Genomic DNA, 22,035 nt, shown 5'->3' on the forward strand with positions numbered 1-22,035 from the left:
AATAGGTATGTACAAGAAACTAAGTTTTGCTTTATTCCACTTCATTCATATGGTTTTACTGAAAGTTTAGACTATAAAAGTATCTGTATACAAACATATTTCACCTTTTGGTTTAATATTCAGAGAGAATATTGATGGACCTTGAGGCCACCTCCAAAGAACACGACAATGAATCTGTGTGAGAGACTACAGAGCAAGCCGAGATATCCACCATTATTCAGTTACAAGAAGACAATGGAAATATGGAAGAAAGTGGCTTGAGAAAAGAAGGTATCTTGTACACTGAAACAGGAAACAGCCAGGCATCAGTCAAGTTAGAATAGGTGGTAACTGATATATTTTCTGCAGAAAGAGAGGATGATAATTTACCAGGTCAGTAAAGAAAATTCACTTAGCAATATAGTATTTACCTCCCCAAGTTCATTTGCCATAATTCAAAATTAAAGGGTTATCTTTTGTGGTATTTCCGCTTAAACATTCTTGTGTTTTTTGTTGCAGAGCATGAGAGTCCTGTTCATCAACAAAGCAAGAAATCTGTGACAGCCAATGTTGATTATAGATCATCAGGTACTGCAGATGGTATGAAGAGGAGCGCCGTTATAGAAGGAGAATATAACGACAGTGTTAATATTCAAAGTGTTAAGAACGTGAAAGTGGGCAAGAAAAAGAAAGCTTTATGTAAAAAAACTGGAAACAAAATAGGAAAATAGCCAGTAACACAAAGGGTGAAAAAAGGGTGATGGGGAACATTCTTCCATGCCGGTGCAAGTGTGCCAGTAAATTATCAGTGCTTGACAGGAAAAAGTTGTACGACAAATTTAACAGTCTGCAATCACACACGGAGCAGAACATATATTTACAAGGCTGTCTGCAGTTAATTCAACCGAAAAGACATCGTCCAAGGGTATCTGATATTCCTTCCCGTCCTAGGCGACTTTTCAGATATTCTGTAACTGTAGACAACAATCAAACAATTTCATTGTGCCTCTCTGCATTTACTGCTCTTTTTGGTATTAAGCAGGATAGTCTGGTAGCAAAAGTGCAGAAACCAGGTAACAGGGTAATAGATATGAGAGGAAAGCACCAACATCATCAGAGAACAAGTGAGGAGACACTAGAGAAAGTTAGAAATTTTATTGACAATCTGCCCTGTAGAGAATCACACTACACACGATCAGACAATAGGCTGAGGAAGTTCTTAGACCCAGAAATGAACACTTCAAAGCTTCATAAAGCTGAACATAAAGACAATGTCATCTCATACGAACTCTTCCTGCGGGTTTTTACGATTGAGTTTAATATATCGTTTGGTCTGCCTAGAAAAGATATGTGTAATATCTGCACAAGATACAAAATACACATTGATGCAGCTAAATCATCCAAAAATGACGGAACTGAAGAAAATCTGGTGAAGTGCTTGGAGCAGCACCAGAGAAATGCAGAATTTTTTTTTTCAGCAACTCAGTGCTGCGAAAAACTATGATTCTCTAGATACTCCTGCCATTTGCTTCGATTTACAGAAGAATTTGCCCTTACCTGTCACAAAGGTGCAAGTTGAATATTATCGCCGTCAGTTGTGGATTCACATATTTGGAATTCATAATATAAAGACAAACAAAGCCGTTATGCACATGTATGCAGAACATTTTGCTGCAAACTGCCCTGATGAAGTAATAACCTGTCTTGAGGATTACATTAATGTTTACAAGTCAACAGAAAGGAATCTTGTTCTTTTTTGTGATAATGCATTCTCACAAAACACGAATAGGTATCTCTTTTGTTATTTAGATCAGCTATGTGTTAAGAGGATTTTTGATAAAATAACAATAGTGTACCCTGTACCAGGACACAGTATGATGTCTATTGATTCAGATTTTGGAGCAATCGAGCGATATAAGAAGAAGTCTGAAACAGTTTATGGTCCTGAAAAGTATGTGAAAATGGTAAAGGAGTGTAAGAAGAAGAACCACTTTGATGTTGTGTTTGTGCAAAAATCCCTCACAGGTAGTTCTGAAGATCCTAGGAAAGAGGACAGAGTCATTCCTGTCCTACACTATCAGGAAATGTACAGGGGCATATTAAAGCCCAGTTTGCCAGGTATATCGAAATGTCGTCGGGTCGTTTTCCAAGCAGGGGGAAAGATGCAATTATCTGAAGAGACCAACGTAACAGGTTTTAAGGAGGTGTCACTGTAGAGATATGGTGTATCTAAGAATAGCCAGCTGAATTTGAGACCCAAGCAGAAGTACAGAACGTACTTGCCACTGAAGGAGGGAAAGGTGAAGGACTTAAAACACATGCTCCAGTATGTGCCAGTAAGTGACAGATTGTTTTATAGCAGTGTGTTTCAAACTACTGACTCTAGTCTTGATAGTTCTGATGAAATGGGTGATGTGGATGAGTACGAGTGACATTTGAAGCCCAAAAATGAAAACAGGAAAACATTATACAGACCAAAAAATCACTAAGTCCATGAGTGTATTTTGCATTTTATAAACTATATTTCACTGCTAATAAGAGCTTTTAGTTATTTTAAATAATAATTCATATGTACATTTCCATATAACAGAAAATTGGATTACAGAAGTGAAAAATATAGATTCTGTGTAAGTTTGAAACTTTGTATTTCATTTCCTGAAAAGTTGAAAAAATGAACTTGGGATTTTATTCATTGGACCCTCCATATATCTCTAACTAGAGATTTTCAATTTTGTATTTTGTACCACTTATTTTATTAAGCATTTGATTTCTTGAAAAGAAGCTGTCCTCGCCATTCTTTAACAGCATTAGGGGCTTGTTGCACACAATCTTTCTTTCATTTTATGGGCAGCTGCCAACATACTCGGAACACACCAGAGAAAACCTTTTTCAACTCCTCGTGTTTCATCATTCTGCACACACTTGCTTCCCAAACTTCTGTTTTGCTCACGGTTACACATTTACTGTCCATAATCACATTGTAAATGTGCTGCACATCGGCAGGTATTTGCGTGATGTGTGGTCTGCTACTGCAAAGAAAATCTTCAAATGTCTATTGTTGCCCAATTGTTTCCATGGCCAGGAACTTATTGTACTGAGATTGATACAGTTAGTCCATACACTTGTTTCAACCTTGTCAGTGTTTCCCAATGTTTCATTCCCACAAAACAAGAATTGCATACTGCACCATGTGCAGGAATTAGTACAATTAAGTTCAAATATGTGTAGTAAGGGTGATTCTATGTACTTTATTAATAGCAAAAGTGTAGAAAAAATTGGCTTTGTACACAAAATTTGGTGCATTATTTGTGGAGTGAACCTTGTAAAAATGGAGAAAAATAGATTGAGATGATTTGGACACAATGAATGGATGAATGCAGAAATAATGTCAGTTCAAACTAAGGAATTGCAAATTAAAGGAAAGAGGTTGAGGTAAACCTAGACTATCATGAATTGACCCACTTAAGAATTGGATAGGAATATATTAGTGGATCAGGAGTGGTGGAAAGAGAGATTAAATGGAAAGGATGATGATGATGCTTGTTGTTTACAGGGGCCTAACATCTAAGGTCATCGGCACCTAAATGGAAAGGAACCATGTTTGTCCTCATCTAGTTGCTTACAGGTAAAGGAAACAGTGATGTTGTGGCATAACCATACAACATCATTTATTTTATCTGTCATCCTTCATATTAGCCTGATATTACATACTTGATTCAGAGTCAGTAATATACAGTAGAAGTCCGTTATAGCGAGAATTCATAACAGCGAAAAATTTACTTGCTATAACGGATTGTCGTTATATCAGATTTTTGTATAAAAGTCAGAAAACTCCCCATATACCTTAAAATCGGTATGAAACGGCAATCAGTTTGTTCAAAACTTGCGTTTCCGCAGATGATATTCAGACTACGGCTTATTTGTTTGTTATTTTTCGAAATCCGATACTACGTGAAAATGTATGTTTAATTTCATTCTGAAAAAAATATAGTACCCTATTTCTCCAAATCCAAGATGAACTCCACTTTTTCCTTCAAAAAAATTTAAATCAGGCTCAAAAAGTACGTTGTAAAATCATATGAATGCCTTTGTTGTACAGTAGGCCTACGCATTTTTAGACTTATTTTTAGACGCCGAACATTAACTTTCATCATGCCGTATTTTTTTTGCGGCTGTGCAATTATTCTTTATTTCCGCGGGTTTAAAGACCATTAACTTAAAATTGGCATCATAATACCGAAGAGAACCAGTTGAAAATTTGCCGGCAAGACCTATTCCATGCGTCTCTATAATACGACGATCCATCAGGAAATTATTCTTGCTGTCTATAAAACTTTTACTTTTCTCAGCATCAGATATAACCGGATACCACTACACACACGTCTCGCTTGTCGTGTTCGGCTAAATTCAGTGGCTAGCGATGTATAGGCCTAATCGCGGACGTTAAAAGTCAACGAACGAGTTTATCGCGCCACGGTATGGCCATTCCGCCCTTGCGTTTTTCTTGCACATACCTCACAATTTCATCTTCGACTTCTTTCAAACGTCCTTGTTGTAGACCACTGAATGCATTTTTTGTACATTACGCATTTTTTTAGCTCCCTGTCTTCACGCTAACACCAAATATTGGCTTTAGTTAGGCCTATGCCGTATTTTCTTGCGGCTTCACAATCATTCTATATTTCCGAATGTTTAATAACCATTAACTTAAAATTGGCATCATAATATCGACTAGAACCCGTTGAAAATTTGCCAGCAATACCTTTTCCATGTATCTTTACAATATGACTATCCATCAAAAATATTCCTGCTGTCTACAAAACTTAATTTTTCGAAGCGTCAAGTACAACAGACGCGTTATAACTCTGCCAGTGAGTAGCCATGGCCTTTCTAAGAATTTGAAGGCTCGTATGTTTTGATGCCATTCTGCAGATTTGAGAAATGTTTTTGTACAAGCTAATAGAACGCCATGCTCTCTTCACTATTTCCTGAGATCCAGTGACGTTACACACAGGCACTGAACAACCGGTTGTCACAGCTAGCGATATAGGCTATGGTAAAGAGGCGGTCGTTTCTTGTCAACGAGTTTTGTGCACGTGTGAAAAGAAGCAGCGTGGTTACCGCGGTAGTTGCCAGTGGTATCAATTAACTTATTGTTAGGCCGCGAATGCAAGACAACCCTTGAGTTTTCGCATGAGATTCTGAGAAAAAAAAAAACAGTCTTGGATTCGGAGAAATACAGTATCACTCCAGAGGTTTCTGTGGCAAACACTTCAGTTTTCTTCTTCAAACGATGTCACCTAACGTAGTCGTATATGTATCATGAAAACATATTTGAAACGCATGTAGATAAATGATAACCTACTTGCGAAATACTTGTAAATAGCCTTTCCGAAACTTAACTAGACGCGAGAAGATATGAAATATCCTCTGAAATCAGTGATGTACTCTGCCATATCTTTAGGTGTATCATATTCTTACTTAATTTCCGGATATAACATTCAAATCAAGATATCATTTACTTCAGTCACTATTTTTAACGAGTTAAGAACTGCTATCGGCCACGTTATTTATGCATTTGTTACGAAAACGTGTTATCCTCTTTTATTTCAAATTTTCTTTAGAGAACAGCAGTCGACGGGTATTACTAATCAATTCCAACATCGCCTTTGAATGTCGACGAGAGCGCTCGCAAATGTACTAAGTGAGAAAACTATACCGTACCGAAGATGATCGATTGCATTTTGTTGCAAACGTTACAGTTTTCTTATTCAAACGGCTTTACCTATCCAAACTTTACCGTACTATACGTATGATGAAAACACACTTCAAGCGCCAGTAGAGAAATGATAACCTTCTCGCTATAAATTTTCATAATAGCTTTTCCGTAATTTAACCAGATGCGAGAAAATATAAACTAACCTCTGAAATCAATTAAGCACTCTGCCATATCTTACTTAATTGCAATATTTAGCATCAAAATTAAGCGCTCGTTTAGTCAGCCTTAATTTTTAACGAGTTAACTACCATTATCGGACACGTTATTTATGTATTTCTTACGAAAATATGTTCCGTTTTATTTCAAAATTTCTTTACGGAACAACAGTGGATGGGTATTACTAATCGACTCTGACATCGCCTTCGAAAGTCGACGAGAGAACTAGCTAGTGCACATAGCGAGGAAACGATGCCGAAGGTAATCGATCGCATGCAATATCATCGCTGGGGTGCATAAATATCGGTAACGGAAATAATCATGCGTGCTTAATCACTCGTAATAACGGATGCGTCAGTGATAGGGCTCTCGCTGTAACCGAAGGACGATACACAGTTTAATATAGGAATTTTGAAGGGACAGAAAACAATCATCGCTATGGCAGAGTTCTCGTTATATGGTGTACTCACTATAGCGGACTTCTACTGCAGTTGTATTGGAAGAAATGGAAGCATCAGCTCAGACACTGCTAGAGGATATTCGCATGACAAAAGAGCACAACAATAGCACTTGATAAGAAATAAAAAACCAAGTGGTAATAAAAACAGCAAACAAAACAAAAACAAACAAACCACCCATCATACAACAGTCCCAAAGGGCTATGGCCTACTAAGTGACCACTGCTCAGCCCGAAGGCCAGCAAATTACGAGGTGTTGTATGGTCGGCATGACGAATTCTCTTGCCCTTTATTCTTGGCTTTCTAGACCAAGGCCGCTACCTCACCTCAGATAGCTTCTCAATTTTAATCACCTACACAAAGTGGACCTTGAACCAGTCCGCAGATCCAGGTAAAAAACCCTGACTTGGCCGGGAATCGAACATGGGGCCTCTGAGAGGTAGGCATGCTACCCACACACTATGGGGCCAGTTGGAAGTAAAACACAACTGATTCTAAATGGTGAATCTGTTGAATAAGATGGTTTCAAATACCCAGGTTTCCTGATCTCAGCCTGAAAGATGGCAGTTCCAAGCAATTTCAATGCCTGAATTGGCAGTCCCCAAGGCAGCATTTACCAGCTTAAAAGGGTGCTTGTAAAAAAAAAAAAAAACCGTCAGCCCGAAGGCCAAAATGAGGGTTTATAATGGTGCTGTTCTTCCAGTTCTTCTGTATGGTTCTAAAACCTTGGCATTTTGCTTTCAGACCTTGGTGGGACTTGCAAATTAAAAAAGCATGTTCTAATCAATTAGACAACTCCACTACTTTGGACACATCTACAGGATGGAGGAAACCCATCTTCCAAGACAACTATTGGATCGCTCTCATTCTCCTGGCTAGAAAATTGTATGCAGAGCTCAATGGAAAATGTGGATCAGCCAAGCAGAGGCAGAGGCCAAGCATCTGAGTTCAATGATGTAATAACTGAAGAAAGCAGCTCAAAATATATTGAATTGGAAGAAGAGCATCAACAACTGCTTGCCATGTCCACTACAGAAACAGCAGGGGTGCACTACCAGCTTTGGTCAGGATTTCCTGCTGGTTCTTGAGCAAATAACTGACTGACAAAGTCCAAAATATATTTCCAAAGAGTTTTTAGATTGCTGGGGAATTTCCCACAAAACTGTGACAAAACAAGACATCGTTTTCATGGTAAAATGCAATAAATAACACTGCAGTGTGTTTCAATATCCTGTCTTTTTAATCACAATTCAAGCACTTTTTTCCTAAAAATGTTTAATAATATGCTTTCATATGCACACACAGAAATAAATTAAATATGCAGCAACATTTTAAATGTGCATACACAGGGTGTATCAGAACTACACCAACAAAAGATCAGGGATGCACTTCATGTTATGTTAAGAAGGATGGTGCAATATGAATGACAGAGAATTTTTTTTTCCCCAGAGAAAATTAGGTGGTTTTATTACTTCTGGATGCATATGAAAACATATTATCAATCATTTTTAGCAAACTAGTACTTGAATCATAATTAAAAACAGAGCATAAACTGCTGCCATGCTTCAGGGAAGAGAAGGGAGGGGGGCTGAGGGAAAGAGGGATGTATGATGGAGACAGAGATAATGCTTTGCGTAAGCGCAAGTTTCCTCGTTTGACTCGCACAGGATTGCCGTTGTCTCTTACAGGCAATATCCGCAGTTCATCTATTAAAAAGCTGTAACTGCACACACAGTACAAGAACATACTGCAATTAAGATACACTTGCCAGTCAATGCACCAGACCATTTCTCCTCTCGTCTGTTCGTCGCAGTAACGTTCTTTATTATTTAACATGCTCAAAGATACAATGGTGCCACCCCACAAATGTGTATTCCTTCACTCACAATATTATAAGTGGAATGAAATAGTGAATGAAGGAAACAATATGATGAATGGTTTGATTACAGTAGATGTTCAATATGCCTCCCTCTTACTTCGATGCACAGTTCACAACGGTGTAGTAGTGACATTTGGACTCTGTTCAGGATATGCGGTGTCATGAACGACCTGGAAAGCTGCCTGTTCATCTTCCCTTTCTATGGGGTTCACACAGTAGTCAATTTGTGCAGAACAAACTGTACACTGCCTACTGGGGCTGGGAAGCTACTATGTGAAATGAACGAGGAACTTGGGTATTCGCACCAAGCATTTCCTCTGTCTCCCATTTCCCTTCCCTCCTCTGGTGCACAGCAATAGGCAGCGGCTGGCTCTCTGGCAAAGCAAATATGGCAAGTTCATCAATTTGAATTGTGCACCCAGAAATAACAAAGTAACTTCATTTTCTTGAAAAGAAAAATGTTCTCCACCAATCTCATTGCACTATAACATAACACTAAGAACATCCCACATTTTTTTGTTGGTATAGTTCTGATACACCCTGAATTATAAACACTGTAACCTTTTATGCCTTCATAGCAATTGTACATATGTAAACAAAATGTTTTGAATGAAGGAATAAAGCATGCAAAAACACTCAAATCAACCCTCTAGCTTTAAGGAAAAACCTCCTTGATAACCAAAAACTGGGTGAGTGTGTTTCTGGACAGGTGTTTCAGAGATCAATAAAATATTTTTGGAACATTCTGTAGCACCCTCATGTTCTATTATTTTATGCATTTTTTACTGAAAATTTATATAAATATGTAAGACCTTGAGTGCAACATATTGACCTGCAGAGTTGTACTGGAACTGCTGCAAATGTTCAAATATTACTCTGTGGAAACGACTCCCCAATTCCATCATTAAAGATTCCACATTCTTTCCATCAAGGCTATCCCGGATTTGCTCCACCATGCTGCCCACATACTGCACTACAGCAAGACAAGCCTGAAAATATAGAATGGTAGATCAGATTTTAAATTTGTGAATAAAACAGGAATACAGCAAATTTAGTGGTTGCTAAGACGTGATTCAGAAACCAAAAGAGATGATTAAATACATGGACAAAACTTGGAAATACAAGTAGATACCAAATAGAACTTATAACAGATAGGCAGAGACTAAGTGTTGAATTGCAAAACCTTCTCAGAAGCAGATGTAGACTCTGATCACAACTGAGTGGACATGAAATGCTGACTCATGTTGAAGAAACTGAAGGAGGTCAGAAAGCAGAGATGGCATTCACGTTGATTAAAACAGAACTGAGAAAAAGTTTCAAGGAAAGTGTTACACTAGGACTATCTGTAGAGAGTGAAAAAAATATAACAGATCAAGAGTGTATAGTTCAATGAGATCAGTAGGGGCTGCTGATAAAAGTCAAGTAGATAGTTTATCTCCTACTAGATGAAGTAGGATAATTCAGGAGATACTAGACCTGACTGATAAACTCCACACATGAAATACAAGACTAAAAAGGGTAAAAATGATTATAGGCAAAAAAAGAATGAAGTATACAGAAAGTGCCAGATTACTAAGGACAAGGAGTGGTTGAAAGAGATTTGTAAAGATGTTAAAGAGTCTACGATTGTAAGAAATGTAAATGATGCCTACAGGAATATCGAAGAAACCTTTGGAGAAACGAACAATAGGTACATAAATACTAGCTTGCAAGCAAGATGTAATCTCTAAATTCTCAATCACCAACAACCTTCTAAAATTTTTAATTTTTTGTTCAAAGTAGTTGTTTATGGTCTGCAGTTGTTGACTAGTTGACTGAAACATTTGTTCTGATCTGTTGTAAGATTCTTAGAAGAATTTTGTAAGCTCCTTTAAGAGAGAAAATTTACAAAGATATTAAAACAGAAACTTCCAGAAATAATGATTTACACACACAGTCAAAGCAAAAGTCTAAGCAATTCTGTACAATTTTGTGATGAACATCCTTCTGGAGGAGCAAAATGAACAAGAACTAGAGAGGCATTCTGACTGTTTGAAATGCTGATTAACAGTTCAGCATGTATTCAGAGAAATTGATGTAACACTGGAAGATTCGAAAACATATCAAGTGGAGGAAAAAAAAAAAAGCCTTGATATAAGAAGATATGAATTACTAATAATATAATAGTTCATCTTCCAGAAGACTAACCCAACGTCTATGTCATGAAGTAAGGGACTGTTTGTAGGGTAAATTACAATGGGGACTAGGTGTGCCCTGGGACCATTACAGTAGATACGAAGGTCTTCAGGAACCCTGAAAAATTATGGCTAACAGGGTTGTGGTGAATATGCTCCTGCCTTGTAGTGTAGGGGAGTTGGGTCTCGAAAGGCTAGGGCCAACAACTCTATGCCAGAACAAAACCTTTTTTACAGAACCAAGAAACAATAAAAGCCAAATGGATGTATCAAGTAAAGGACCATGCCAAAGGAAAAGGAATATGAATTGGTATTTAGCAACAAGCAATATGAAAATACTGGGTAAACCTGGGGCACTGCAAAACTTAAGAGGAATGGAAGAAATATAAAGTGACTGTATGAGCAATTAAAGAGTCGAAAAGGAAAGAGTGGCCGAATACACTGTTTTATAGCTGTGAGGATGGAGTAGGCCTACACGGTGGTGCTTGGTTCCTTATTAAAAATGTACACAAGGTAGCTATATTGAACTTTAAACCTGTTAACGAAACACTGTTTTGCTTCTGTGCGAAGTGACATCTTTGATGTAATGAAGTGCGTTGTCTGCGACTTACGTGTTTGAGTGGAGATTGCGCCAGACTCTTGTCAAACGAGTTTAGTTTTGCAACTCTTTCTTGTAATTTTTTTTTGTGTGTGGACAGGCTAGTGATGACCTTGCTAAGTTAAAATAAATATGTTACGGTATATTTAACAGCCGACTTCTCAAGTGGTCTACTTTGTAATGGTATATAATTGTTCTAGAATTGAACTGTAGCTTGACTCCAGTGCCTTCACCATGTAAAATCTCATGATAAATATTAATGAGGCAATGGTGTGATGATAAACAAGGTTAAAAGTCAGGTTGTGAGTTTCACAAATAGGAAAAGTCCTCTCGGTTTTAATTACTGCGTTGATGGGGTGAAAGTTCCTTTTGGGGATCATTGTAAGTATCTAGGTGTTAATATAAGGAAAGATCTTCATTGGGGTAATCACATAAATGGGATTGTAAATAAAGGGTACAGATCTCTGCACATGGTTATGAGGGTGTTTAGGGGTTGTAGTAAGGATGTAAAGGAGAAGGCATGTAAGTCTTTGGTAAGACCCCAACTAGAGTATGTTTCCAGTGTATGGGACCCTCACCAGGATCACTTGATTCAAGAACTGGAAAAAAATCCAAAGAAAAGTAGCTTGATTTGTTCTGGGTGATTTCCCGACAAAAGAGTAGCGTTACAAAAATGTTGCAAAGTTTGGGCTGGGAAGACTTGAGAGAAAGAAGAAGAGCTGCTCGAATAAGTGGTATGTTCCAAGCTGTCAGCGGAGAGATGGCGTGAAATGTCATTAGTAGACGAATAAGTTTAACTGTCGTCTTTAAAAGTAGGAAAGATCACAATATGAAGACAAAGTTGGAATTCAAGAGGACAAATTGGGGCAAATATTCATGTATAGGAAGGGGAGTTAGGGATTGGAATAACTTACCAAGGGAGATGTTCAATAAATTTCCAATTTCTCTGAAATCATTTAAGAAAAGGTAGGAAAACAACAGATAGGGAATCTGCCACCTGGGCGACTGTCCTAAATGCAGATTAGTATTGATTGATTGACTGATTGTGAATATGTACCATGTTTAATAATGAAAGATTAAATAACATTTGGCAATGAAAATCCTTCAAATAATTTTTTACATCAGATTACAGTGGCATGTGTGAAACTTATTTGGTGTTATGATGTGGTGCAATTACGGACATCAATTGAATGACCGGCTTCTGTGTGACGTTAGGGATGTCAAAATTCTGATTACCCCAGGGCTCACTTCCTGGTTGGTGATATTTCATGCTAGAGGTTTCAGTCCTCGAGTCCGAGATTCTCTCCATAAAGTATGTATTATAGCAGACAACACCACCACCAAGCAACACTGAGAACTTCTACTTATTCTTTCTGTATAAACTTCAGCTATCCTAGGAACACACTTTTCTACAAGGGATAATAAGTTCTTTGTGTTTCATAAAATACAAGACTAAAAAGCGTAAAAATGACTATAGGCAAACAAGAAATGAAGTATACAGAAAGTGTCAGATTACTAAGGAAGTGTGGCTAAAACCGATTTGTAAAGATGTTGAAGATTTTATGATTGTAAGAAACTTAGGTGAAGCATACAGGAATATCGAAGAAACCTTTGGAGAAATGAACAATAAGTATCCCGAGAGGATTTCAACGTGGGATGAACTGGAGTTAGGATGGAGTTCTTTGTCTTCTGGAACTACACCTTCAACATGATTGTCCAAAGAGTGGAACTGAGGCTGACAGCTTTAAGACGTGAAGCAGCTCATCCATAATGATCATCGAGGACAATCTCCAGCCATCCAAGATGGGAGAAAAATTTAAGTTAACAACCTTTATAAATGGGGTAGATTTAATATCAGTTCTTTGTAGAAGTAAACATAATTTATTTAGTTTTGTGGCGGAGAATCCATGCCTTATTTGCTCTCAATTTCTCACTGTAATACTGTATTTTCTTTCAAATTTCATGTTTGGTGAGACAACAGACTGCCTAAATGCAGATCAGTATTGATTGATTGACTGACTGTGAAGAATGAAAGATTAAATAACATTCGGCAATGAAAATCCTTCAAATAATTTTTTACATCAGATTACAGTGGCATGTGTGAAACTTATTTGGTGTTATGATGTGGTGCAATTTATTTGATATTTTTGAATAATTGGTGATAGATTTTCTTCTGATAATGGCCATTTGTAGATGACAGAATCACAATTATCATGACTCTAAATAATATGAAGTCCATCCACCATAAATTTAATTAAGTGACTTGGTTAACCATGTTGTATCTGTTACCATGATATTTCTTTCTTTCTGGTTCTTGGATGGCATTGAAGATTAGAGATTAGTCATAAGTTAAACATCCCTTATTTTGGTATAACACAGAACACATGACCAGGGATATAGGTGGAAACCTCAACGGATGTGAAGGTGGAAGCGAAAATCACTGTTGCGGTGGATATACTGGAAGAGGCAATATCTGATCCCTGAGAACTGACTCAAGGCCTGTTGCCTTGCAGGTTGATAGGGGACTATTAAAGGCTAAGGGAGATAATCTTGACAGAAAAATCTTCGGAAGTGATAGGACCACCAAGTCACCTTCTGAGTAAATTGGAATTGCTTTCAAAACTAAACGAGGCCTCAGATGAAAGAAAATACTGTAATCACCAAAATAATTACTATTTCTCCACTTGGTTATAATATTAATTATGAATCAACCCTCCATGCTTCATCACAACCAAAGAGGACAAAACACAAAACTTCATATGAGACCTTAATCAAAATTGCCATGCTAAACATTCTGACACTAACTAGCAAAATAGACAAATGTAAACAAGGAACATCAACATACTGGAACTCAGTGAAACCAAGTGGAAGGGAAAAGGATCAAAAGAACTCTGAGGGATATCATCTATTCTGATCAGATAGAGATCAAACAAAAAACAGAGTTGATATTATGGATCATCGAATGAAAAATCTTGTGGTAGAAGTAAAATATGCTTCTGATCGGATTCTTCACATCGTTCTAAAATTAGGTTCTTCCCAGAACATCATCATTCAGTGCTATGTATCACAAACTGGCAGTGAAGAAGAAAAAGAAAATTTTGAAGAATATATACAGGGTGTATCTGTGATGTTACAAACTTTCAGGGATGATGGCAAATTGATCAATGTGAGATAAGGAACATAGTCCAGAAACTTTGAGTCAAAAGTTATTACTAATTCAAGTTGTTTAACGTCCGTCCATTCTTAACAGGCACCAAGGTGTCGGAATTTCGTCCCGCAGTAGTTCTTTAATGAGCCGGAAGCAAACGACATGGGGTTGTCACCTTTAAACACCCTTAAAAGCCACCAACCTCAGTCGGGTTTGAACCCACTAACTTGAGATTAGTAGACCAAAGCCATATCCACTACACAACTGCAGCCAGCAGTCAAAAGTGAAAGCAAAAACCGGTCTGATACCTCCGAATGTACTGCACACTGTCCCTTTTCCATGGTTCCTCTACTCAATATCAAGGAAATGTTTTACATATCATTAGACCACCAAGTCAATTTTTATCACAATCTGAACAAATACACCAAAAAAACAAACATTCTTTACGAGGCCACCCATCCCCTTATCCTCAAGACATATCTAGGCAGAACGCCGCGACAACAAATCACTCCCCCACTCTCTCACACTCCCTCCACACCACAACCAACCCAAAGCAAGCCACCCCCCCCCCCCTCTCTCTCTCTCTCTCTCATAGCCAACAATAAGCACCATACACACAAACAGTCGAACAGAGCGCATCCTACTCTTCTAACGGCAGGTCAACCTGAGCGGGAACAAAGGAGTAAGTACTATTCAAATCACTTTATAATTAAACCCGAACACACACATTAGTTTCTCATTTCTTTTCTTTTCTTTTTTCTCAGACATCCACCTTTAATGATACTGTGCCATAAACCAAGGCCATACAACATCAATTCTTACATCAACAACAATAGTAGACTAGAGTTTCAACTTCAAAAGCAGATGTTCCACAACGAAGGATGTTCCCCCAATTCCTCAGTTAATTTTAACTACCAACTATTCTTAACATCAGCTTTCCACAAGACCAACAAGTTTGATCCATACACTACAAAAGCACTGCAAGATTATGAGACCTAGAGCAAAGCAATTTCTATATCTGTCATATGTTTCATTGTCAAATGTGTTTTATTTCAACCAGTTCATATGTTTTCAAGTTGATTGAATCAAGACCGACAAGTCTGTTCCATGTTCTACAAACACGCGGCAGTATTTTTAACCCAGATCCAAGAACTTTCTTAAAGTGCCAAGCATTTCATGTCATTGTGTATATAATTTGTCATTATGTTTATGTCAACCTTACTTACTTACTTACTTACTCCATGGCTCTACGGTCCTTTAAGGACCTTGGCCTCCTTGACCACAGCTCTCCAGTCGTCCCGGTCTTCAGCATGCCTACGCCACCTCCTGACTCCAACGGTCCTCAGATCAGTCTCCACATCCTCCAGCTATCTCATCCAGGGCCGACCTTTCCTTCTCCTGCCCCCAGGGTGTCCTGTCAGTGCTTTCCTTGGAAGTCTTCCCTCCTCCATCCGTTGTACATGCCCCAACCATCCAATTCGTCTCATTTTGATTGATGTCACCAAGTCCGGCTCCTTATACAATAATCTTATTTCTTCATTTGTTCTGATTCTCCATAAATCTCCCTCCTTCACCGGTCCAAATATCTTCCTCAGTACTTTCCTTTCCCACACATTTAATCTCCTCTCTGTGGCCTCAGTCAATACCCATGCCTCACTCCCATACATAAGCACTGGTTTAATTATTGTTTTGTAGAGAGTCAGTTTTAATTTCCTGCTTAAGTTTTTACTTCTCAGAAGGGGATTCAGTGCCCTGTAGGATCTGTTGGCAGCCTTAATTCGATTTACAATATCTCTCTCAACTTTATTTTCTGATGTTATTACTGAGCCAAGATATGTGAAGCTATCTACTGCTTCAAAGGTGTAACCATCCACTTGGAGTTTTTCAGTGTTCCTTCCATTTCTCTCTGTTACCATATATTTAGATTTAGCCTCACTTATGTCCAAGCCCAAGGACCCAGCCGCATCTTTCAGCTCCCTCAAGGCAGTTGTGAGTGCCTCGTTACTTCTAGCAGATATCACCACATCGTCTGCATAAGCCAAAATTTGGATCAGTCTATTGTAAATATTACCACCCGGATTAGTAGTTACTGATCTTACAGCTTTCTCCAACACTAGATTAAATAACACTGGTGATGAGGGGTCTCCCTGCCTTAGGCCTTCTTCGGTTCTGAAAGATCTTGACAGACTTCCCTGCACTTTTACCTGACTTCTGCTGTTCTCCAGGGTCATCTTAGTCAATTTTATTAACTTCTGTGGGAATTTAAACTCCTTCATTGTTTCCCACAATGTCGATCTCTTAACTTTGTCATAGGCTTGTTTAAAATCTATAAAAAGATGCCCTAGTCGAACGTTTCATTCATATGTCTTTTCCAGAGTCATTCTCATGGTGAAAATATGGTCCATCGTCGATCTTCCAGGTCTGAAACCAGCTTGGTACTCCCCTATAATTCTTTCCGCTCTACTACTAACTCTCTTTGTTATGGCTGTAGAGAGGATTTTGTATACTATACTCAGTAAGGATATACCTCGATAATTCTCGCATTGCATGCGTGACCCCTTCTTATGTATAGGACATATATTTGCTAGTGTCCAGTTCTCCGGCACTGTACCTGTTTCCCATACCGTTTTAATTATCTCGTGTATTTTCTTCACCAACACTTCTCCTCCATGTTTTACCATTTCTGCTGTTATGAGGTCATTCCCTGGGGCTTTACTGCTCTTCAATTGTTTTATAATATCTCTTATTTCTTCAATCGATGGTGATCCCATATCGTCTTCATCCTCATCTCCATTCTCCTCATCCATCCCTTCCTCCTCACACTCATCTCCATATTCACCCTCCTCATCTCTCTCTGAAGTTTCCATACGGTCTGATCCTTCTTTTTCTTCATTTATTGGTCTGACAGAAAGTAATGTTTCAAACTGTTTTGACCATTTTTCCAGAATTCGTTCTTTCCCAACAATGAGTCTATCAGTCTCATCCTTAAGCATATTCACTCTGGGTTGATATCCCTTCTTTACTTGTCCAACCCCATGGAAGAATTTTCTGCCTTGTTTGTTTTCAAAATTCTTCTGCATTTCATCCACTCTCTCCTTTTCTTCTATTCTTTTCTTGTTCCTTATCAATATCTTTGCTATTCTCCGTTTCTCTTTAAAAACTGCAATATCATTTCAAGTGGGTCTCTGTAGCATTCTTTGTCGGGCAAGACTTCTCTCTTCCAGAACCTTATCCACTTCTTCGTCATACCATTTATTTCTACTCTGTTTCCATCTCTCTCCAAGTACTTCCTGCGTCGTTGTATTTATTGCTAGCTTGGTTTCCTCCCACATTGTGTTGATGTCCACATCTCCGTTTCTGCCCATCTGTAGCTTTCTTTGCAGCCGGTCTCTATACTCTTCCTCCTTCATCTCATCCCTCAACAGTTCTACATTATAGATTTTGCTCTGCTCAGCTCTGTCCCTGGGTTTAATTGCCAGTCTTTCTCGGAACTTGATTCTCACCAGTATGTGATCTGAATCACTGTCTGCACCACGCATGCTTCTCAAATCCATTATATTGGAGGCATGTCGCGCATCTATCAGCACATGGTCTATCTGGTTCTTTGTCAGACCATCCGGTGATATCCATGTCTCTTTATGGATCTCCTTATGGGGAAAACATGTGCTCTTAATCACCAGCTCCTTGCTAAAGGCAAAGTCAATCAATTTCCACCCGTTTTCATTTGATTCTTGGTGTTTACTATGATATCCTGCCACTGGGTGGTTTTCTTTCTCTTTGCCTACTTTGGCATTATAATCCCCTAGGACAACTTTAACATCATACTTGGGCATGGGCGCCCGCAGGATCTTTTCCAGGGGGGGGGGGGGGCACATTAACAATTTTCTTGAATATAAAAACCAATATAACGTCAGCAACATTAAATTGTTTACAGAAACTTCCAGTTATAACATATGCTAGATGACTGTCAGTAATTTCAGTTTATTAAATAATCTGGTATGATATTAAACAATTGAACATCAACATCTTTAGAATTCCAGGGGGGGCAAGCGCCCCCCCTTGCGGGCGCCCATGTACTTGGGCAACTTGTCATATACTTGCTCCATTTTTTCATAGAAATGTTCTTTCTCTTCCTCATCGGCATCCTCTGTTGGTGCATGGACACTAATTAGTGATATGTTGGCCAATCTCCCTCTCAATCTTAACCGGCATAGTCTGGGGCTTATTGCTTCATATTCAATCACATTATGACTGACCGATTTCTTGACCATAAACCCTGTTCCTATTCTATTTTCTTCCTCCCCACTATTGAACAAAATGTAGTGCTGTAGATCTGTCACCTCGATTGTCTTCCATCTTATCTCCTGTAATGCTGCCACATCTATCTGATATTTAAGTAATTCCTCCTCCAATTTTCTACTAACCCCGGCCTGAAAGATACTTCTCACATTCCATGTTCCAATATATCCATATCGTTGCCATTTAGCGCGCTTTAGTCGTCTTAAGTTTGGAACCGTCCGGTTATCTTGATTTGGTTTCTGAACAATATGTAGTTTTGTGGTAGTGGAGTTGTTAGCCCCACGTACCAACCCCCAACCTGGAGGACCAGGGTATCACTCTTAGTCTGGATCATCACCTTAGACCTGTCCGGCTTGGGTGGCCCTACCAGGAGCATATGCTCCCGCCGGCATAGCTCTAAGGATCATTTGAACACGCAAGCCTCCAAAACACCCGGCAAAATGTATTTTGCCTTCGTCAAGGTGGTGATACCATCGGGAGGTTATGTCAACCTATTGATATGTATTTAGGCAATTGTCACTGTGTTATATAATTTTGTCATTATGTTTTATCTCAACCTATTGAGATGTATTTAGGCAATTCTCATGTTGATTGTTATGAGATTCCCTTTGATTTAATTACTCTGCAAGAACTGATGATGACTCCAAGGGAGTCAAAACCGGTCTTCGCTTAATAAATTTCAAATATTTTACATTGTGTTGAATGGTGAAACATCCCTGAAAATCATAATATGATAGTCAATTTGAGTTTCGACAAGGTAACTGTACTACTACTGCTGTTCTTGAAATTGTTAATCATACATTAACAGGTTTTGAAAACAAGAAGGCCGTCTCTTTGGTGTTATGTGATCTAAGTAAAGCATTTGATTGTATTAATCATGACATTTTACTTGCAAAGCTTGAGATGTATGGTGTCTAGTATCCCTCACTGCACATAATCAAGTCATACTTGAATAACAAGTTAAAAATAGGTATTCCGCTTTGAAGAAAGTTACAACTGTGTGCTGCAGGGCTCTGTCCTTGGTCCATTTTTATTCATTCTGGCAATCAATGATTTACTGCAAAATGTCACAGCTAATGCTCTTATATCCTATGCGGATGATGCAACTTTAATTACAAAACACCAGAGCATCTCAGATTTGAATCAGATGTCACAGGAAGCTCTTGCAACTGCAATGCATTGGTTTTCATACAATAGGCTGTTGTGCAATCAGGATAAAACTCAATTTCTCACACTAGATTTATCCAAAGATATTGAAAGTCAGTCAGTCAAACTTTTGGGTTTTCATACTTGATGCCAAATTGAACTGGGAAGCACAAATTGATCATATTTGTAAAAAAAAATATCACGAGTGACCTATTTGAGGGACTATGGGATTTAGGTAGTAGTGACTACCTAAGGATGGCATATTTTGGTCTCTTCCAGTCACACATTACTTATGGACTGTTATTATGGGGCCATTCTTCTTAAGTATATAATATTTTTCTAATACATAAAAAGATTGTCCACACAATGTGTAGGGCTGGTGCAGTTGAGCACTGTCGACTTCTTTTCATTAAGCTTAAACTACCAACATTTGTAAATTTGTACATTTATGCCTCTTCAACATATGTTAAAAACAACATAAATGAATTCAGTACTAGGAAACATTTTCACCTTCATGATACTCGGGGCAAAGCAGATATTGTCATCCCAATTTATAGGCTGTCAAAAGTGGCTCATTCACATAAAATCAGTTGTTTAAGATTATTTAATAGATACCACATTCTGCACGGTCCACTCCTTTAAGCAATTTTAAAAGGAAATTGTATGATTGGTTAGCAGAAAATCCATTTTATAATATCTCTGATTTTTAGAAATTTTAGTTTTGTGCACGTGTGGGGGTGATGGGAAGGAGCGTGATTACTGTGGTAGCTGCCAGTTGTGTTTTTACTGTTAGGTCGCGAATGAAAGACTACCCTTGATTTTTCACATGAGATTCTGAGGGGAAAAAATCTTGGATTTGGAGAAATACGGTATTACAGATAATGAAAGAGAAGAGATATACAGTATACAAGAACAGCTGTTTGTAATAGGAATTACTTTGCTCTGGGCAAAGTATTCAAAGCACAAAGTCTCAGCAGAAACCTAAAGTTAACTATGTATAGTATTGTGGTGAGACCTGTAGAGATGGACAATGACATATGCGAATGAGGAACTGTTAAGGAGATGGGAAACAGAACTTTTAAGCTTTTCAGTCAGTTGAAACAAATGTAATACTTATAACACTATAATATACCTGTAAAAATGGACAAAAAAAATTGCAAATGGGAAAGGAAAATTCTTAGAAAAATTTATGGTCCAGTGAATGATTACAGATTTTTCAAGAGTGAGAAGCAATGGAATGATCAGAAAACTGTAGAAAAGACCAAATACTATTTCAGAAATTAAAAGTAATAGACTGAAATGGCTGGACCATGTGGAAAGAATGCCAGAGGATAGGGTGGCTAGGAAGGTTTTCAAAGGGAAACTAGGAGGATGTTGAATGAGAGTCAGGTCTAGAACCAGGTGGCCAGATAATGTAGATCATAACCTGAGGATGGGAGTTAGATGATGGGAAATAGAGCAAAGGAATAGAGAAGTGTGGGCAGAAGTTTTCAAGGACCATTCAAGGGTTGTAGTGCCAAAGAGTAAAGAAGTATGAATGGTTCACTTGGAAATAAAAAAGTCATCTTAACTCTGAACACAGTAAAGCTAACTTTACACAAACAGTACATAATGAAATTCAGAAATGGCAGGTTGAGAACATGTTGACATCTGTCAGACTCAATTCTGATCTGAGTACTATCAAAATTTTGAAATATTCAGTAGCATAATGGGAAATAGGACACTTGATGACATATCCTAAAAATTACCAATGCCTTTGGAGAAATCAGCATAGTAAAGCTATTCCATTCGTACACAAATATACGAGACAGGGGATGTGCAATTCAATTTTGGAAAAAAATGTTATCCCTACAAGTATGAAAGCAAGTCCTGACAAGCATGATAACTATTAGTAAAGTATTTCAAAAGAATACATTTTTACCACAGATCATTTGCAGAAGAATAGAAAAACAAGGTAAAGCCAAACTGGGAGATCAGTTTGAATTCTTTTTAAATGTAGGAAACAAGTAAAGTATACCAACTACCTAAAGTAGAACCCCTATTTAATATTTTTACAGAGACCTGATTTCTTTAACCTTAAATGGGGCTTTACCTTAAATGGAGGTTTCAGTATAAAGCACACCTTTTCCAGAGATCTTTCCCTGTATTGACATAAATTTTACCAACACACATTATTTACACAGTGACAGCAATAAAACAGGGAGATATTTACCCTACACACTGTACTGCAGTTACGGTTTGTGCTTCATTTTGACAGATTTTTGTCAGTGAATGCAAAACCGCTTCGGTTTAAGGTTGTTCTTATAACATTATGCATGATTTTCCATAAAAGTCGGGAAAGATACTAAACACGCACAAAAAAAACGTTAAAATTGGTATGAAACAGCAATTGGTTTGTTTAAACATTTTTGCGGATGTT

The 22,035-nt window shown here is 38.1% G+C and overlaps 1 protein-coding gene across 4 annotated transcripts in view; it reads right to left on the reverse strand.

Moving 5' to 3' along the window:
• Sec10 (Exocyst complex component Sec10) overlaps positions 1-22,035 on the reverse strand; it is a 324,790-nt gene that overhangs the window by 16,281 nt on the left and 286,474 nt on the right. For 2 of the 4 annotated variants that reach the window (XM_067137790.2, XM_067137791.2), the window contains exon 15: positions 9,084-9,240. The exons of 1 other annotated variant lie outside the window; for it this stretch is intronic. In XM_067137790.2, coding sequence (XP_066993891.1) covers positions 9,084-9,240 — 157 coding nt within the window. Of the gene's footprint in view, positions 1-9,063; positions 9,241-22,035 lie in introns of all 4 variants that reach the window. One more of the 4 variants, XM_067137792.2, reaches the window with a different exon arrangement.

Source organism: Anabrus simplex, chromosome 1 (assembly GCF_040414725.1).
Source record: "Anabrus simplex isolate iqAnaSimp1 chromosome 1, ASM4041472v1, whole genome shotgun sequence".
Classification (NCBI taxonomy): domain Eukaryota; kingdom Metazoa; phylum Arthropoda; class Insecta; order Orthoptera; family Tettigoniidae; genus Anabrus; species Anabrus simplex.